This window comes from Erinaceus europaeus, chromosome 4, assembly GCF_950295315.1.
Source record: "Erinaceus europaeus chromosome 4, mEriEur2.1, whole genome shotgun sequence".
Lineage (NCBI taxonomy): Eukaryota > Metazoa > Chordata > Mammalia > Eulipotyphla > Erinaceidae > Erinaceus > Erinaceus europaeus.
In genome coordinates, this window is record NC_080165.1 from 102,981,990 (window position 1) to 103,002,446 (window position 20,457).

General features: G+C 45.8%; 1 protein-coding gene across 1 annotated transcript; it reads left to right on the plus strand.

Annotated features, from left to right (window-relative positions):
- The first annotated feature begins 7,229 nt into the window (after window positions 1-7,229).
- On the plus strand, window positions 7,230-19,590 carry FGF23 (fibroblast growth factor 23). Its single transcript, XM_007526256.2, has 3 exons — window positions 7,230-7,497; window positions 15,863-15,966; window positions 17,515-19,590. Exons 1-3 carry the CDS (start codon window positions 7,302-7,304, stop codon window positions 17,953-17,955), a joined length of 741 nt encoding a protein of 246 aa, XP_007526318.1. The 5' UTR covers window positions 7,230-7,301; the 3' UTR covers window positions 17,956-19,590.
- Window positions 19,591-20,457: the final 867 nt, after the last annotated feature.

The window sequence follows — 20,457 nt, forward strand, 5'->3', positions numbered from 1 at the left end:
GCAGGGGAGGGGGATAGCCAGAAGATAAGACTTAACCAACCACCCAAAGAAATTCCCAACCTGGGACAGCAAAGAGGAACTCTAGAGAATGTCCCATTCAACTAGGAGGATTTAGTTGCAGAGAAAAGAAGTGCTGTGCTTCTGGAGATTCTCACAGAGAAACTGATAATTGTGACATGGCCTGATGACAGGTTTGCTTGTTTTCTTTTTGTTTGTTTGTTTCTTTGTTTTTTAACCAGTGCACTACTCAGCTCTGGCTATAGCATTACAGGGAATTGAACCTAGAACCTCCAAGCCTCAGGTGTAAGAGTCTTTCGCATCACCACCACCTGGCCCCTCTGATTGTTTTTTGTTTTTGATTTTTAATACCATAACACTGATCAGTTCTGACTACTGGTGAGAGCCAGGACTGAACCTGTGACCTCTGGCATGAATGTCCTGCACTGTCCCCCCCTGTGCTATTTTTTTAGAGGTGTGAAAGCTAAGTACCATAAATAGATGCTCCCTTGCCACTGAGGGAGAAGCTTTGTGAAGTGGTGTCTCTCCCTCTCTCTGTCTCTTTCTGTGTGGAAGTGCAGCCCCAGTGACAACACTTTTTTTTTTATTCAGTGGGACAGAGAGAAATTGAGAGGGGAGGGGGAGATAGAGAGGGAGAGAGACAGAGAGACACCTGCAGCCCTGCTTCACCACTTGTGAAGTGTTCTTCTGGGGGTCCTTGAGCATGGTACTATGTGCACCACCACCCAGCCCCTTAAGACAACACTTTCTTTATTCGGGTCCTAAAATGAAGCCCTCCAGACCACTGCTGAGTTTTGCTTCTATCTTTCACATTGTTAAATTTTTAAGTTTTGTTTTTGCTTTTGCTTTTTATTGGGAGAGAGAGAAAGAGAGAGACCAGAGTTCCTCTCTGTCAGTCTGGGCAATGCCAGGGACTTCATACATGCAAAGTCTATATTCTATCCCTCAGCCACTGCTCCAGCCATCTTCATTTAAAAAAAAAAAAATCTTTATTTCATTCATGCTTGAGGCACCAGAGGTTCCAGATTCACTGTCCAGTACCACCATAAGCAGAGCTCTGATAAGTGAGAGAGAGAGAGAGAGAGAGAGAGAGAGAGACTTATATATCCCCACTCACACTCAAAGCCTGATTTTCTAGGTGTGACTTGCCCCCTAAGGCAAGTCCCCCAGAATCCAGAGCTGGTTCTCTGGGCCGGCTGGAGAAGAGCAGCATCCCCACCTGCCACCCCAGACACCTGAAAGCCACCAACCCCAGGCCTCCCTAAGCTTCCCGCTCACACCCCACCTGACCCTGTGGTCCCTTAGTTATGGCCAGAACGGTGAAAGACAGCGCCCTCTAGCTGTGAGAATAGGAACACTCACCCTGGGTCTTCCCTTTCCAATCCTGGATTGATGTTTCTGAGAATCCGATGTCCTCTACCCCGCCCTCACTTCCCCACCCCCCCCCCACCCCTCCACCTGTCTCTCCCTGCTGGTGCCCAGGCCAAAGAATAAGGTTGTCAAGAGCACAAGATTGTGTATAATTAGTATTCACTATTATAATGCCCTAGAAAGGCCATTCACATTTTCATGGGTACAGGTAACAGGCTGGGATTCCTACAAGGAAATGCAAAAGTGAGAAAAATGCATTGGTGCCCAGGAGGGGGCACACTGGTTATAGATCTGGAGTTAGTGAAAGATATGAGGTCCTGAGTTTGATCCCTGGCATTGCATGTGCCAGAGTGATGGTCATTCTCCCCACACACACACCTCTATCAATGCAAGAAGTTTTTTGGAGGGTGAAGGGGTGCTGAGGGCCAACAATGGCTTGAGTGGCTTGAGCACACAGGTTATCATACTCAATGACAGGAGTTCAAGCCTCCACTCCCTACCTGCCGATGGAAAGCTTCACAAGCAGGGTTGTAGATAGGTGGTTCTTCCTCTCTCCCTCTCTATCTCCTCCTCCCTTCTCAATTTCTCTCTGTCCTATCAAATAAAAGAAAGAAAAGGGAAAATAGGAGGAGGGGGGAACTGAAGAACTTCTTTAAAGATTTTGTTTGTTTGATTTGGTTTTTTTTCTCCAGGGTTATCCTTGGGGCTCGGTGCCTGCACTACAAATCCACTGCTCCTAGCAGCCATTTTTTCCATGTTGTTGTTGTTGGACAGGACAGAGAGAAATCAAGAGAGGAGGGGAAAACAGAGAGGAGGAGAGAGAGAGACACCTGAAGACCTGCTTCACTGGCCCGGAAAAGACCCTCCTGCAGGTGGGGGAATGGGGATCCTGTTGCTTTGCCATGTACAGAACCCAGGCTCAAATCTAACCCCCCACTGCATTAGAGGAAGCCTTGGTGCTTTGGCTTCTGCCTATGTCTGCCTCTTTGTTTCTCTGTCTCTGTCTGGAAAAGACAGAATAATAAGCTCCCAGGCAGGTGGGGGGAGGGGGGTACAGAAAGCCAATCTTCCCGCTACATGGAGTGTGAGGCTGGTGCTGGGGTGGTGGTGATGGGGAGTCTGCAGAGAACTCGGGGGGGGGGGGGGGGGCGGTGTGCGACAGTTCAGCTCTACTCCGCTGCTCCACTCTCAAGTCTTTTGATTCTCCAGTGGGAATAATCCCTCTGTTTTGTTTGTTTGACTGTTTTTTTTTTTTTTTTTTTTTTGCTCCTTCCTGTCCTCCTGCTTAGTGTGGAGTACTCTTTCTCCCATACCCCCTCAGAAATATGCCTGTTTTGGGGGTCAGGGAAGTGGTTTAGCAGTAAAGTATATGTCTTGCCTGTGTGAGGCCCTGGGTACAATTGCCCACCATGGCATAAGACAGGAAGAACAAAAGTAGAACATGATTACTGGCAAAGAAGGGCCTGAATCTCTTTCTCCTCTTTCTTCTCTCACATTTAGAAATAATAACTTGGGGAGTTGGGCAGTAGCACAGCGGGTTAAGCACACGTGGGGCAAAGCGCAAGGACTGGCATAAGGATCCTGGTTCAAGCTCCTGGATCCCCACCTGCGGGGGCGGGGGGGGGTGTGTCACTTCACAGGTGGTGAAGCAGGTCTGCAGGTGTCTATCTTTCTCTCCCCCTCTCTGTCTTCCCCTCCTCTCTCCATTTCTCTCTGTCCTATCCAACAATGACGGCATCAATAGCAACAACAATAATAACTACAACAATAAAAAACAAGGGCAACAAAAGGGAATAAATAAATAAATATATAAAAATATCTATTTTAATAAATAAATAAAAGTAATAACTTGGGGCCCAGTTAAGCATGCATGCTGCAGGTATCTCTCTCAATATCTCCCTTTCCCTCATGATTTAAAAAATACATAATAATAACTCCCAGAGGAGTAAATGTTAGAGGAAGATGACCAGAGGGCTCTGAACTCTAATTCCGTCAGGACCTAGAGAGAGAAAAGGGAAAAGAAAAACAGTAAGCACACTCTGAAACAGTAGGTGTTACTTAGAAACAAACAGGACCACAGAAAATGATGGCAAATATAAATAAATACAGGAAGTCAGGCAGTAGCGCAGTGGTTAAGCACACGTGGTGCAAAGAGCAAGGACTGGCTCTGTTCGAGCCCCCAGCTCCCCATCTGCAGGGGGGTCACTTCTCAAGCGGTGAAGCAGGTCTGCAGGTGTCTATCTTTCTCTCTCCCACTGTGTCTTCCCCTCCTCTCTCCATTTCTCTCTGTCCTATCCAACAACAATGACAGCAATAACAATAATAATGACAATAAACAAGGGCAACAAAAGGGAAAATGAATAAAGTTTATTTTTTAAAAATACAAACTGTGAAACTTTTTAAAAATATACATATAAAAAAATACATATAGATAGTTATAGAAATAATAGTCAAACCATATCTTGGAAGAATTAATGTAGTTTCCTACTCAGCTACTAAAAATAGTGATTTTACCATTTTCAGCCCATCTTGGATGGAACTTGAAGAAATCATGTTAGGTGAAATAAGTCAGAAACAGAATGATGAATATGGGATGATCTCACTCTCAGGCAGAAGTTGAAAAACAAGATCAGAAGAGAAAACACAAGTAGAGCCTGAACTGGAGTTGGTGTATTGCACCAAAGTAAAAGACTCTGGGGTGGGGTGGGGGGAGAGTACAGGTCCTGGAAAAGGATGACTGAGGACCTAGTGGGGGTTGTATTGTTATATGGAAAACTGAGAAATGTTATGTATGTACAACTATTGTATTTACTGTCGAATGTAAAACATTAATTCCCAATAAAGAAATTTTTAAAAATGTATAAAGTTTTTTTTAAAAAAAAAAAAGTGCATTGTTATCATACATAAGGGCCCGGGTTTACCCCTGGTCTCTGTCTTCAGAGGGGAAGTTTCACAAGTGGTGAACTAGTGCTCCAGATGTCTCTCCTTTCTGTCTCTCTACCTCTCTTTGTCTCTCACCTGCATATATGTATATGTATGTGTATGTGTCTGTATGTGTATATGTATATATATGTATATCACCAGGAGCAGTGAAGTCATTGGGCAGTCATGAGCCCCAGTGACAAGCCTGGTGGCAAAAATATATTAGAAATGAGCTTTCTCTCCCAGACTGGTCCCTGCCTTCTGACCCACTGCCAGCATCGAGAGCTCCTGTTGGAGGGAAGGCCTTGGAGGTGCCATGAGCAGCACCTACACCTGGACATCCCTTTCCTGATAACACATGCTGAAGCAGACAAGTGCATCCCCCCCTTCAATCTCTCCAGGAACACATAAATCACTATAGGCTCTGTTCAAGGCATCTATTCTGACCCCAAGGTATTACAATGCAATAGCACTTTGATAGAAATATGAAAGTCAGGGCAAGGTGGCTCTGCAAAAGGCTTTATGCCTGAGGCTTTGAGCTCCTAGGTTCAATCTCCTGAGCCACCATAAGCCAGAGCTTAACAGAGTTCTGGTCTTGGTCTCTCTTTCATTAAAATAAAATAAATGTGATATATTAAAAATACAAAAAAAAAGCATGCAGATAATCTGGATAGACATTTCTCTAAAGAAGACATACAGATGGGAGTAAAGGCGAGCTGTCACCAGGGATGACTTGGCTGCAAAATGGTGTCCCCTCCCTTCCTCATTGAAGCCAATGCATTCTTCCAGAAGCTTCCAGCTGGGACTAAGAGAACGAGCTTTCTCAGCCAGGGATGGAATGGCTGGACTGTACTCCCCTGCTAGAACCTCCCCAAAGCTCTCAAATCAGACAGATGTCAACATGAACAAATTCACAGGGGCCAGAGAGAGAGCTTGCTGGTGCCTACTTTGCCATGTGCTTACCAATACTGGGATAAACTCTGGAGCTATGGTATCTCTTTCTCTCTCTGTCAATCAATCAAAAAAGTCAACTGGGGAAGCAGTAAAACTGCATGTGCTGTGCAAAAAAAAAAAAAAAAAAAAAGAGGGGAAGAAGAAGAAAGAGGAGGAGAAGTAGAAGGAGGAGGAGAAGAAAGAGGAGGAGGAAGAGGAGAAGGAGGAGGAAGAAGGAAAAGAGAAAAAAGAAGGAGAAGGAGGAAGAAGAGGAGGTGGAGGAGATGGTGGAGAAGGACAAGAAGGATGAAAAGGAGAAGAAGGAGGAGGAGGAAGAGGAAAAGACTAGGTCTGTGACATCACTAATGATCAGAGAAACGGCAGTCAACACCACAGTGAGCTCCCACATAGTTAGATCAGCTGTTCTCCTGTTTTCTTCCCTATCAGGACTTTGATGAATTAAGTAAACCTGATCTTCTCACTAATACAAGCTTGACTTTTGCTCAGAGCTGTACTGTGATGATCAATGACTTTATTTAGCCAAGTGCACCAACCTTCTCATACCCTTTGGCAAACTTTCCAAGATCCAATTTTAAATCCAATCGTGTGAGCTTGAAATGAGTTCTTTTAATGAATTTCTTGGCTGAGAGATTGAAAAAGAGATGGGTAGAGAGAAAGGCAAAGCACTGCTTCAGCGTATTTGGAGCATAAATCATGCAAGGTGTGTACTCTGCCTGCTGAGCCATCTCTGCCCCCTCCCACCCCCACCCCTTGCACCAGCTGCTTTAAACTGATTTTGGGCTTTTCATAGGAGGATTGTAGAACAGCTCAAAAGATCTGTACTCTGTCCCTATCCAAAAAGGCATTGAGCTATTCAAGCTTACTTGCTATGCTGAGTTGCAAGGAAACATTGTCCAGTCAAAAGTGGTGCCAGAAAAAAAAAAAAGTGCTAGTTATCACTGAGGGCTAGTGTGATAGCATCATGGTTATACAAACCAGAGGTCCCAGGTTCATTCCTCATCACCACTGTAAGCCAGTATAAGCCAGAGCTGAGTAGTGTTCTGTTAGGTAAGTAAGTGTGCACTCATCCAGGTGATGTCATTCTTATTTTCCTTTATTTAAAGGTTTGCTTAATTTATTAAGAGAAGGGGGAAGAGGGAGCAGCGGATCGCTCTGGCATATGCACTGCCAGGAACTGACCTCAAAACTTCATAATCACAAGTACAGAACTAAACCACTGTGCCACCTTCTGGGCTACAAACCTCCACATTTCATAAAGCAGCAGTGAGCTGCAAATGTTGCTTGCTTCCTTCCCATCTTGAAAGTTTCCCAAGATGGCAACTTGGGTGTTTGAACCTCTGCTCCCATCTCCTTCCATCTTTGGGGAGATGTTAGTGGGGGACATCACGGGCCGAAAGTCGTCCTGCCTTCTCTGCATACTTCCCAATGCCCACGGGGCGCTGAACAAAGAAACCTCTGGAGACAGAGCTTGGGGCTGAGACTCCGCAAGGGCTGAGCAGACCAGAAAGAGTGGACTTGATGAGAAACTAATTGCACAGAGGGCTGCTGACTGCTGGGCGGAAGCTGGGGTTTTGGGAACCGCTGACAGCCTTCACATTTCCTGGTGGAAGCGGGGCAGGTCAGGAGGTGATCCGAGTCAGAGATAACTTTTGCCCACGCATCATTCACTTTTTGGCGGGTTAGCTGCAAAATGAGGAGTGTGCGTGTGTGTGTGCGTGCGTGCGTGTGTGTGTGTGTGTGTGTGTGCGTGTGCGTGTGCGTGTGTGTGTGTACAAGTGCATGTGTGTAATGGGCTGACCTGCCTTCCGCAGAGGTCTCTACACTCCCTCGGATGGCCTGATTACACAGAGGATGTGGATAGCGGACTTTTTCCTGTTTGATGTCACACGCTGCCCTTTAAAAGTCCAAGGGGCAAGAAGGGCCAAGCAGCCTGGGGTCCACAGGCCAGAGGAAAGAAGAGAAGAGGAGCAGAGCCCAGGTCAAGGAGCTGCTGGGTGTCAGGTTTCCCTCTGAGAGCCAGCATTCAGAGAGCAGCAATGTTGGGGGCCCACCTGGGTCTGGTGGTCTGCGCCCTGTGGTCAGCAGTCAGAGCCTATCCCAATGCCTCGCCACTGCTGGGCTTCAGCTGGGGGGGCCTGACACATCTGTACACGGCCACAGCCAGGAACAGCTACCACCTGCAGATCCACAAGGACGGCCACGTGGACGGCTCGCCTCAGCAGACCATCTACAGTGAGTCCGGATTGATCCAGCTTGGGGAGGTGGGGGCACTGCTATGCATCAACCTGCATTAGAGCTTGGGATGGCCTTGGGGGGGGGACTGGACCAGAATTGGCTGGGTCACCCTCTGAATTTCTTGCCAGGGTCGTGTGTGTGTGTGTGTGTGTGTGTGTGTGTGTGTGTGTGTGTGTGTGTGTGTGTGTTCATGTAGAGATCTTGAAAAAATGCTTCCACCTTCCTAATGAGTATCTTCTGGTTTCTCCTTCCATACACAGTTAGTGTCTTTGTCTCCCTCTTTCTATAATTTCCCCTTTCTCTTTGCCCCACATCTGACAAATGTACAAGGCGAGAAGCAAAGAGTTCAGACAGGGCAGCAGACACTGAGCTTTAGCTCCTGAACTTTGGGATGGGGTGAACAGATTATTCCTGTTGCCAGACTAAATGCTGGCATAGATGAACACGGGGTCAGAGATGAAGCTAGGAAGCTTGGCTTTTAGAAAAGCTTCTCAAGTAAAATGAACTAAAAAAAAAAAAACTCTTCAGGTGTGTTAATGTCCATGAATATGACCAAGTTCACAATATTTACATGCACACATCTATATGTACATATACACATACATGTATCCACCCATGCATCCATCCATGCATCCAGGTATCCATCCATCTTTTCAGTCATTCATCAGTCCATATATCCATCCATCCATCCATCCATCCATCCATCCGTCTGTCCGTCCATCCATCCATCTATCCATCCACCCATCTGGTATTTTGGAAGCTTGACAGGTGGTCAGTCTACAAACAGATCTAATATAGATCAAATTAAAAAAATAATTTGAGTAATCAGTCTGTTAATGGATATTTTGTAGGAATAATGATTTGCCCACTTATAATAAATTCATCAATAAGTTTTCTGTGTACAAGTCTTTTATCCTTCTAGGAATCAAAGATCCTTAAGCCTGGGAGCCAGGTATGTGTTCATGAGAGAGGAGAGTGTCAGCCTCTGCAGGGGCTTGGTGGATGCTGATGTGAGATGAGAGGAGACAGGAAACATCCCTCCAAAAGCCAGCAGCTTCCAGAACTCAGGGGGAATAGTATGTGGGGTGGGAAAAGGGTAAGAATAAGGAACCAACATTTTGGAAACTAACTTTGAATCAAATGACAAAATTATAAAACAAATGCACTGTTTTACTTTCTTCAGTGGATAGATAACAGAACCTACAGCAGAGCTTGTTGACTGCAAAAGAAAACACAGCCCTTCAAGAACCTCATGGTCTTTTTCTTTTTAAAAATATTTTATTTATTTGATATAGACAGAGAGAAATTGAGAGGGAAAGAGAGATGGGGGGGCAAGCAGTGGCACACCTGGTTAAGTGCACACATTACAGGCACAAGGACCTGGGTTCAAGCCCCTGCTTCCCACCTACAGGGGAAGAGCTTCATGAGTGGTGAAATAGGGCTACAGGTGTCTCTGTCTCTTTCCCTATCTCCCACTCCCCCTCTCAATCTCTCTCTGTCTCTATCCAATAATAAGTAAACAAATAAATTTAAAATAAAAAAGGGAGGAAAGAGGAAGAGAGACAGCTGCAGCACTACTTTACAGCTCATAAAGCTTCCCCCTGCAGGTGGGGAGCAGGGGCTTGAACCTACGTCTTTGCACATGTAGTATGCACGTTCTACCACGTATCCAGCAACAGTCCTTTCCTTTTCATGTTTCTCAATTCACCTTAAAAGACATTCAAGGAGCCAGTTGGTGGCTCAGCCAGTAGAATGCACACCTCACCATGTACAAGGATCCTGGTTTGAGCCCCCAGCAGGGAAGAAGCATCACGAGTGATGAAGCAGTGCTGCTAGTGTCTCTCATTCTCTCTCTCTATGTCTCTTATCCTCTATCAAAAAGATTTTTTTTAAAAAAGGTTAAAAATGGCCACCAGAGTGGACCAGGAGGTGGCACAATGGATAAAACATTGGATTCTCAACCATGAGGCCCTGAGTTCAATCACCAGCAGCACATGTACCAGAGTGCCAGAGTGATATCCGGTTCTTTCTCTCCCCCCCCCCATCTTTCTCATTAATAAATAAATAAGTAACCTTTTTAAAAAAAAAAAACTCTTTTTTAAAAAAAGGCCACCAGGAATGGTGGAACTGTGTAGACACCAAGCCCCAGCAATAACCCTGGTGGCATAAATAAATAAATAAATAAATAAATGGTTTTCAGAAAATTTAAATTGGACTTTTCACCAATCTCTATTAAGATTCAAACTAGTGGATTATGGTAAAACTTTTTTGGTGGGCGCAGGGTCTCACTGCTCCCTCCCACATTGTTCACTTACATAGAAAGAAACCAAGCAGAAAGAGGATGTGAGACTCTAGCAACAAAGCTTCCATTGTCATCACAGCACCCACCACATGGTGCTGGGTCTTGAACTTAGGCTGTGTGATGGTTTTGTAGGCCCTGGACACGGAATATATGCAGGGGCACTGCCCACCCAACCCCTCGCTGTGCAGCAGGTACAGACACCTCCCATCCGCTGGACATTCTCAAGTCACTTTCACCACCGTCATCCTACCTGATTCTTCTCTTCACCTTGAAAGATCTGGGATGAGGGGATGGGAGGAGGCATACCCAGTTAAGCGCACATGCCCAAGGATACACGCAAAGACCCGCGTTGGAGCTCCTGCTTCTCACCTGCAGGGGGCAAGCTTTACAAGGGGCAAAGCTGGTCTGCAGGTGTCTTTCTCTCTTCCTCTCTGTCTCTTCCTCACCTCTCAATTTCTGTCTGTCATATATATATATATATATGCCGGGCAGTGGCACACCAGGTTAAGTGCACATAGTAGGAAGCACAAGGACCCGCACAAGGATCCAGGTTCCCCACCTTCAGAGGGGGTCGCCTCACTAGCGGTGAAGCAGGCCTGCAGGTATCTTTCTCCCTATCTTCTCCCTCCCCTCTCAATTTCTCTCTGTCCTATCCAAAAAAAATTTAAAAAAAAAAAAAAAAGGTGTCTGCCAGTAGCATTGAATTGCCCCAGAGACAACCCTGGAGGTAAAAAAAAAAAAAAAAAAAAAAAAGTTGTTCATCTTCTCTGTCCACAGTCAGAGAAACTGAGGCTAGAAACAGCGACTTAACCAAGGTTACAGAACTAGCAGGTGGTATAATGGGCACCAGAATCCAAGAACCCTGGCTTCTGAGTCAGTGTTCCTACCCTGACCTGGGTCGGGGGATCACTGTGACCTGGGTTTTTACTCAGTGCAGCAGGGTACAAAGTGAGAGGAAGAGGGTGTTAGTTACTGACCTGAATTTTCAGTGCTATCCTGGTTTCCTTTCACTTAGAGTGTTGCCACTGCCAGTGTGAGTACCAAAGATATTGGCAGTGTAACTTCCCTTCAGGGAATTAAAAATATGTGGATTGGGAGTCGGGCGGCAGCGCAGTGGGTTAAGCGCACTTGGCGCAAAGCGCAAGGACCAGTGGAAGGATCCCGGTTCGAGACCCCGGCTCCCCGCCTACAGGGGAGTCGCTTCACAGGCGGTGAAGTAGTTCTGCAGGTGTCTTTCTCTCCTCCTCTCTGTCTTCCCCTCCTCGCTCCATTTCTCTCTGTCTATCTAACAACAACAATAATAAGTACAACAATAAAACAACAAGGGCAATAAAAAGGGAATAAAAAACTATTTTAAAAAAATAACATAAAAAACATATTTAAAAATATGTGGCTTGGGGATCGGGCGGTAGCGCAGCGGGTTAAGCATACATATGGCACGAAGCGCGAGGTCCCCAGTCAGGATCCCAGTTCAAGCTCCCGGCTCCCCACTTGCAGGGGGGCGATTCACAAGTGGTGAAGTAGGTCTACAGGTGTCTCTCCCCGACTCTGTCTTTCCCTCCTCTCTCCATTTCTCGCTGTCCTATCCAACAACGACAGCAATGACAACAATAATAACCACAACAGCAATAAAAAGGGGGGCAACAAAAAGAAAAATAAAATAGCCTCCAGGAGCAGCGGATTCATGGTGTAGGCACCGAGCCCCAGCAATAACCCTGGAGGCAAAATAAATAAATAAATAATAAAACTCTTTATTTTAAAAAATATATATGTAGGGGACAGGTGATGGCACACCTGGTTGAGCACACATGTTGCAATGCTCAAGGACACGGGTTCAAGCCCCTGGTCCCCAACTGCAGGGGGAAAGCTTTGCAAATGGTGAAGCAGTGCTGCAGGTATCTCTCTATCTCTTTCCCTCTCTGTCTCCCCTTCCTCTCAACTTCTGGCTCTCTCTATCCAATAAAAAAAAAGAAAAGAGTTAATTAAAAAATATATATGTGGATTAAAAATAAGTGAAGTATTTTTTTACTTTTTATATTTATTTCTTTTCTTTTTTTGCCCGTGTTGTATTTATTGTTGTTGTTATTGCTGTCATTGTTGGATAGGACAGAGAGAAATGGAGAGAGGAGGGGAAGACAGAGCGGGGGAGAGAAAGACACCTGCAGACCTGCTTCACCACCTGTGAAGTGAGTCCCCTGCAGGTGGGGATCCGGGGGCTCGAACCCAGATCCTTATGCCGGTCCTTGCGCTTTGAACCACGTGCGCTTAACCTGCTGCACTACTGCCCAACTCCCATATGTGAAGTATTTACAAGTCTCCCAATTGATATTTAGGTTGGAAAGACAGCATAATGCGAGTGGGGGTAGATAGTGTAATGGTTATGCAAAAAGACTCTCATGCCTGAGGCTCCAAAGTACCAGGTTCAGTTCCCTGCATCACTATAAACCTGAGCTGAGCAGTCATCTGGTAAAAAAAAAAAAAAAAAAAAAAAAAAAGGTTCTGCTAAACGACTTTCCTGCCTGAGGCTCTGAGGTCCGAAGTCAATACCCAGAACCACCATAAGCCAGAACTGAGCAGTGCCCTTGGGGGTGGGGGGAGAAAGAGAGAGATTAAGTCATTTATTAATGATAGAAAGAGAGAACAAATCAGAGCATCACTCTGGCACATGGGATACCTGGCATCAAACTCAGGACCCCAGCACTTTATCCATTGTGCCACCTCACACACCCCTTAATATTCTACATGGTTACTGAAAAATTGTGGCTTGGTGTTCTCAAATAGATTGAAAAGTCATCAGAAGAGGCACTTTCCGGCATGTTCCCCATGTCTGTTCTAAGGGCAGGTCACAGTGCTGTGTGTGTAATTAGCCGTGGAGGATGTCTCTTATTTATGGTTGTGAGGTCAGTTAAGTGCTTGTGAGAATACTGCAGCAGGCAAACAGAAGTGGCCCAAACAGTTCAAATGGTGTTGAACAGAACGTGATTGAACAGCATTTGGGGAGGAAGTCTTGCTCAATTATAACTGTGCCACAAAACAAAAAGCATTCAGTTATGGGAGTCCGTAAGTAGCGCAGCGGGTTAAACGTACATGGCGCAAAGCTGAAGGACCAGCGTAAGGATCCCGGTTCGAGCCCCCTGCCTCCCCACCTGCAAGGGAGTCGCTTTAGAGGTGGTGAAACAGGTATGCAGGTGTCTGCCTTTCTCTCCCCCTCTCTGTCTTCCCCTCCTCTCTCATTTCTCTGTCCTAACAGCAACAACGTCAATAACAACAACAATAATAACTACAACAACAACAACAACAAAGAACAAGGGCAACAAAAGGGAAAATAAATAAATTTTTTTAAAAAAGCGTTCAGTTTTACTGAACAAGTGGTGGGTACTTGTTAAAATTATGTCCTGTGGCCCATACTATCGAGAGGTTGATGGAGCCTAGACTTTCAAACTGAGGTCCTGAGTTTGACCCCCCACAAGGAATGTGGCATAATGACTCTCTAGTCCTCTTTCTCTCTCTCTTATCACCCCCCCACATCCTTTCTGTCACAAATAAATAAATAGTTAAGATTTTTTAATAAAAGCATCAGTGCCCTGGGAAGAGGAGATGGGATCACAGTTTCAGCCTCTATTTATGATCTAGGTCTTAGGAAGGTTTGTAAACAGATTCCAAGTCCTTGTTAGACACTACCTTTAGTTTATTTGTTTATTTATTTTGTTCAGTCCCAGGGTGATTGCTGGGGGCTCAGTGTTGGCACTACAAATCCACTGCTCCCAGCAGCCGATGTTTTCTCTTTCTTCTTTCTTTCTTTTTCCTTCCTATGTTATTTGAGGGGACAGAGAGAAATTGAGAAGGAATTGGGAGATAGAGAGGGAGAGAAGGGCAGGGATAGATAGCATAATGGTATGCAAAGAGACTCTCATGCTGCCCGAGGCTGCAAAGTCCCAAATTCAATCTCTCCCACACCACCATAAGCCAGAGCTGATCAGAGCTCTAGTGAAAATAATAATAATAATAATAATAATAATAAAGAGAGAGACAGGGAGAAATTGAGAGAGATGGGGAAGACAGAAAAAGAGAAAGACACCTACAGGCCTGCTTCACCACTTGTGAAGCTTCCCCCCACCCCACCCCACGCCCCACAGGTGGAAAGCAGGGGCTCGAACTTGGGTCCCTGTACATGGTAATGTGTGCCCTCAACTGGGTGTGTCATCTCCAGCCCCAAGACACTAGCTTTAGTGAAGGGACACTGAAAGATCCTGAAGGGCATCTGGAGGGAACATCTCTGAGTGAGAAAGGAAGAATAGCTGTGGAGACTCAATAAGAGGGCAGGAGAGATAGCATAATGGTTCTGCAAAGACATTCTCATGCCTGGGGCTCCAAAGTCCTAGTAGGTTCAATCTCCCACACCGCCTTTAAGCAGAGCTGAGAAGTGTTCTGGTAATGAATAAATAAATAAATGAGAAATAAGAAAACTCAAGATAAATAAAATCTCTGCTCCTAAGTAGCTCCCTCTGGAGCAGGCACTAGCTCTGTCAGCTTAGTTCAAGCAAGGTAAGTCAAATCCCTGCTACAGAAGAGGTGCAGGCCTTGTGGCTGGGAAAGTAAAAACAAAGGAGTGCTCTTTCTGTTGAGGAAGGTGCAGGAAGCCTTCCAGGGGCCATCTGAGCCTGGGCTCAAAGGAAGGATGGTGACTTCAGTGAATGGTCAGTGTTGGTTTTTTCCCCTTTACTGGGGGATTAATGTTTTGTGAATGGTCAATTTTAATAAATCCAGGACTTACCACATTCCTGGGTGTTGACTGGCATATTGCAAACTCTGCCAGCAGCCTGGATGAGGGTCACACCACATATAAACTGTATGCTTGAATCCTGGCAATAAGTTGAAAATCCCAAGAGTAGGGGCCGGGCGATAGCGCACATGCGCACAGTGCAACGATCAGGTAAGGATCCCAGTTCGAGCCCCCACCTGCAGGGGGGTTGCTCTTCACAAGCGGTGAAGCAGGTCTACAGGTGTCTATCTTTCTCTCCCCGTCTCTGTCTTTCCCTCTTCTCTCAATTTCTTTCTGTTCTATCTGGCAATAACAACAGCAATAACAAAAATAGCAGTAACAACAAGGGCAACAAAATGGAGAAAATGGCCTCCAGGAGCAGTGGATTTGTAGTGCAGGCACTGAGCCCCAGCAATAACCCTGGCAAAAAAAAAAAAATCACAGGCATAGGGCAGGGCAGTGGCACACCTAGGTGTCAGCACATGTTACTATACACAAGAACCTGGGTTCAAGCACCCTATCCCCACCTGTGGGGGGGAAGCTTCACAAATGGTGGACCAGAGCTGCAGGTGTCTCCCTCTCTCCCTCTTTATCTCCCTCCCCCTCTTGATTTCTCTGTCTCTATCAAATAAAAAAAGAAATTATATATATACATATATATATATATATATATATATATATATATATATTTAAAAATCACAAGAGTAGAAGGCTGATAAGAAGTTCACAGGAGTCAGGCGATAGCACAGTGGGTTAAAAAGCACAAGGACCAGTGTAAGGATCCCAATTCGAGCCCCTGGCTCCCCACCTGCAGGGGAGTCGCTTCACAGGTGGTGAAGCAGGTCTGCAGGTGTCTATCCTTCTCTCCCCCTCTCTGTCTTCCCCTCCTCTCTCCATTTCTCTCTGTCCTATCCAACAACAATGACATCAAGAACAACAACAATAATAACTACAAAAATAATAAACAAGGGCGGCAAAAGGGAATAAATAAATATTTTCTAAAAAGCTCTTAATTTCTAAAAAAAAACACACACACACACACATTTAAAAAGAAGTTCACAGCACTCTATGCAGTATTCCCCAAGGGGAGAAACAGCAGTAGGCAGGCGTGTGCATGTATCTAAGTGCACATGTGTTGGGGGCAGACGGAAGAATCGAGGCCAAACAAGAAGTACAGGTTGTGCATTGTATGAAGTCACCACCACCCTTAGAGTCGGTCAAGGAGGGTTTTCTGGAGGAAGGAGAGTCTCCAGGCGGCAGTTGGAGGCAGGGTCTGGAACTGGCTGGCTTCCCTGCAGGCGCCCTGATGATCCGCTCGGAGGATGCTGGTTTCGTGGTGATCACAGGCGTGATGAGTAGGCGCTACCTCTGCATGGACTTCAGGGGCAACATCTTTGGATCGGTGAGTTTCTTTTCAGTGCAAACATTAATGTATTATTATTTATTATTGTTGTTGTTGTTATTTGAATAAAGACAGAAATAAATTGAAGGAGAAGGGGGAGGTAGAAAGGGGGAGAAAGACACACATGCAGATCTGCTCCACTGGTTGTGAAGCTTCCCCTTGCAGGTGGGGAGGGGCTTGAACTTGGGTCCTCATGCACAGTAGTATGCCTGCTCTACTGAGAGTGCCACCATCCAATCCTCAAATATTATTTTCATTTGTAAAGATTTCCCTTGACATCTACAACTATTTACAGCTAGCTCAGCATCACCCCCCGCCAGCTTCTAGTTTCAACAGCCTGGGGATAGCCATTTCTGTATCTAGCACAGCACCATGTGTGCAGAAGCATGTCTGCTCTTTTTATAGACTTTTGTTTGAAATTCCATTCATTATCTTTCCTTTTTTAATAGATTTTTTTTATTTTTTAATATTTATTGTATTTCATAAGACAGAGAAAACTGAGAGAGGAAGGGGGAGACAGAGAGGGAGAGAGACACCTGTAGCCCTGCTTCACCACTCATGAAGCTTCCCCCTGTGGGTGGGGACTGGGGGCTTGAACCTGGGTCCTTATACATGGTAATGTGTGTTCTCAACTGGGTGTGCCACCACCCACCTTCACTCATGTCTTTCTATCTGTCTCTGCGTTTCTATCTCAAAAAGTCAGCCTGGAATGAGAAAGCCCAGTAATAACATAAGCAAACATAGCCAATATCTGTTGACCATATATAGATACGTATGTCATCCTTGTTTGTACAACACCTCATTTGTACATTTTGCAAATTAAGTTAAAGAATATGTAAAAGCACTGACAGTGCTCCATTAAGTCAGGTGCTAAGTAACTAGCGGCAAACTGAGGGCTCAAACCTAGATCAGCCGCTGTCCAAGCTCATGTCTCCAATTCCAAAACTCTCTCTTCCTCATGCAAGTACTCTCATTGGTCACTGAGCCTACTCATCCACCCATCTCCTTTCTCAAGACAAGGAGACTGCTCAGCCAAAAGTGCCCCAAAAGGTAGAGGGTAGGAAGGACAACATTTCAACTCAGGTAATCCACACTCCAAAAGCCAAACATAAGCAGTGTCCCCAGCTCTGTCCAGCCTACGCAAACTATGGGCCAGGTCAGCAGGCTAAGACCTGGGTGGGTGTCACTTCCCGGAGTCAGGACTTACAAGAGCACTTGGGCAAGTAGGAATGTAATAGTGAAAAATCACAACCCCTCTCATCCCAGAAGAGTGATGTGTTAAGCACACCTTTCTAGTAAGAGTCCTTGTGAGGGGCTGGAGAGACAGTACAGTGGTTCTGCAAAAGACTTTCCTGTCTGAGGCTCCAAGGACCCAGGTTCAGTACCCAGCACTGCCATTAGCCAGAGCTTGAGCAGTGCTCTGGTTTTTTTTTAAAAAAAAAGTTCTTATGGGGTCACTATCATATTGACTCCCCTCCAGGGTTTGGAGTGGGGCTGGACCTGGGGATGTCAAACACATAGCTTCACCAGCTTGCTTTGCTTTCTCAGCATCACTTCAGCCCTGAGAGCTGCAGGTTCAGACATCGGACACTGGAAAACGGCTATGACGTCTACCACTCCCCCCAGCACCATTTCCTGGTCAGCCTGGGCCGGGCCAAGCGGGCCTTCCTGCCGGGCACCAACCCCCCACCATACTCCCAGTTTTTGTCCCGGAGGAACGAGGTTCCCCTCATCCACTTCAACACCCCCAGGCCCAGGCGTCACACCCGCAGCGCCGAGGACAACTCAGAGCTGGATCCCCTGAACGTGCTGAAGCCCAGGCCCCGCATGACCCCCGCCCCAGCCTCCTGCTCCCAGGAGCTTCCGAGCGCTGAGGACAACAGCATGGTGGCCAGTGACCCACTGGGTGTGGTCAGAGCCAACAGAGTGAACACACACGCAGGGGGCCTGGGTGTGGACAAGTGCCGCCCCTTCCCCAAGTTTATCTAGGGTATCTGGGGAAGGGTCCTCCATCACCAGTCTTCCAACTATCCACTCCTCTCCCACTCCAAGGAAGGCAGGGTGGGAGTGCCATGTGGGGTTAGTTTCTCTACTTTCCCTTCTCCAGAAGCCACCCCTAAATCTCTGGTATCCTTCCTTGCTCCACCCACCCCATGGTAAGAGACTCCTCCTTTGTTAAGGGGTTGAAATGGCACATTGGCCCATTTCCCTCCCTGAAGCCTCTCTTCTTAATCTAAGGTAAAGTGAGTTCACTGTTTTCCGGTGAACTTCTTCTTGCATCTGTTAACAGCTTGGACCTCACTGCAGCATTTGACTTGGCAATCTTGACCTTGGGTGTGAAGAGCCAGACTGGGCAAATTGATGGACAAAATCGAAAGTCAAGGTTTGGTTTCTGCTTCAACATCTCTGGGGAAGAATTGTCCAGAAATCAGGCTAAGTCCTCTCTGTTTCCAAGGGGAGCCCTGACACAGGGCTCTGGAGTGTTTCTGGACTTTAGTGAACTGGCTTAGGGAAGAGTTTGTGGTGTTGGCTTTACTGTGCTAGGGCTTGTCTCCAAAGTGAAAACAAATTCTAAGGCCTAGAAATGTTGCCTCTCCTTCCAAACAGAGTAGGAGTCCATTCAAGATGGATCACAGAAACATCCAGGGAGAGGCCTTGAGGCAGTATGCCTGAAGTGTCCTGTGGGTGGGGAGATTGTGTCCTCTGTCTAAATAAAGTGATTTCAAGGCCCAGAAGAGAAAGTTCAACCTCTAGGTACCGATAGTGCCGGAGGGTTGACACAGAGTCAGAGCTAGGGGCTCCAGCAGGACCTCTTAATTCCACAGTCCTGACAGTACCAAAGGAAGTGGCAAGCCTTGCTGACCTTTCAGCTGAGACACAGCTGGCCTTTCCTAACCCCTCAGCCTGGGACCGGACTCTTCTCCCAAGGGACCTCCATTTCTCTACCTCTATCTAAGTGGCCACTGAAAAAGCAGAGTGTTAACCAGCAAAGGAGATTTCACCAACAGCTTCTTCCTACCCACCCAACTTTGGTCACAAAAGCCACCATTGTATGAAGGCTGAGAAATGGCTCACCCATTCTTTTCAATTTTTTGAGAGGAACATAGGACATCTGTTTTCACCCAACAATTTCTGGCAGCACTGGAAGGACAAGCTCCTCTTGCGAGACGCCCAAACCTGTGGCAGCACCTGCCAAGCAATCTCTTCATGTAGTTTCCATTTCCTGTTACAGATAGGAGGTGCTATCACACATCATGACTTTTCCAACAATCCAATACAAAAGTGACTCCTTGATATACATACACAGATTGGTTATATATAAACTGATTACTGCATAGAAAATCCCCACCCCCACCCCAAACACAAAACTTGGCTAGAAACCTGGTTGTCATCTCATAAACTCAGTACCATTGATCAGTAGATTTCTCTTTGGCAGAGCCAAAGGAAAGGCCCCAATTCCTTATGTCCCTGTACATGTACCAATATTTATTTATTTATTTGGAAGATTGTTTTTGGCCGATCACTCTGTATTTATAGATATTTATGAAAAATGTAATCCCATCTCCCTCCCACCCCACCTCTTTCTTCTGTTTAAAAGAAAAATAAAGTTTATCTGGGCTCCTGCTCACTTTTTCTCTGTCTTATTACATAAAAACCTGCTGGAATAAGGGAATGAAAGGGGTCACGGGAGAGAAACAATGGGAGAATCTCTGGAAAGCAAAGTTGAGGAAGAATATTAAGATTTTTAAATAATCAAAATGCCTTCTAGTCATAAATCACCACTTAGTGGTTAGTCCAGACAGAGTTACTGATAACAAGAATATTTTAAAAATCAATATTAGGTTTCTAATCACACTAGCTCTTTTTTTTTTTTTTTTTTTTACCAGAGTACCACTCAGCTCTGGCTTATGGTGGTGTGGGAGATTAAACCTGGAACCTCAGAGCCTCAGGCATCAGAGTCTCTTTGTATAACCATTTTTCTATCTACCCCCACCCTCTAGCTCTTTATTTTTTATTAATGAGAGAACTGCTCAGCTCTGGCTTACAGTGGTATGGGGGATTGAACCTAGGACCTTTGGTGCTTCTGGCATGAAAGTCTTTGCATATCTCCCCAGCTCTCTCTTTCAAGTTTTTTTTTTTGGGGGGTGATGCACTCAATTAAACACACATGTTACCATGTGCAGGGACCTGGCCCCCATCTGTAAGAGGGAAGCTTCACAAATGGTGAAGCAGTGCTGCAGTTATCTTTCTCTCCCCCACCTCTCTGTTCCATCTCACTTTCTCTGTCTCTACCCAGTAAATGGATATAAATTTTTTTTTAAGTATTTTCTTTAAAAAGAAATATCTTTTGGGTGGGAGTAGATAGCATAGTGGTTATGCAAATAGACTCTCATGACTGAGGCTCCAAGGTCCCAGGTTCAATCCCCCACACCACCACAAGCCAGAGCTGAGCAGTGCTCTGGTAAAAAAAAAAAAAGAAAAAAAAGAAAA

Bases quoted from the DNA above. Each gene is read 5' to 3' on its own strand.
- FGF23 (XM_007526256.2), top strand. From the start codon at position 7,302: ATGTTGGGGGCCCACCTGGGTCTGGTGGTCTGCGCCCTGTGGTCAGCA. The intron at 7,498-15,862 runs GTGAGTCCGGAT...GCTTCCCTGCAG, and splicing joins GCCTCAGCAGACCATCTACA to GCGCCCTGATGATCCGCTCG. The intron at 15,967-17,514 runs GTGAGTTTCTTT...TTGCTTTCTCAG, and splicing joins GGGGCAACATCTTTGGATCG to CATCACTTCAGCCCTGAGAG.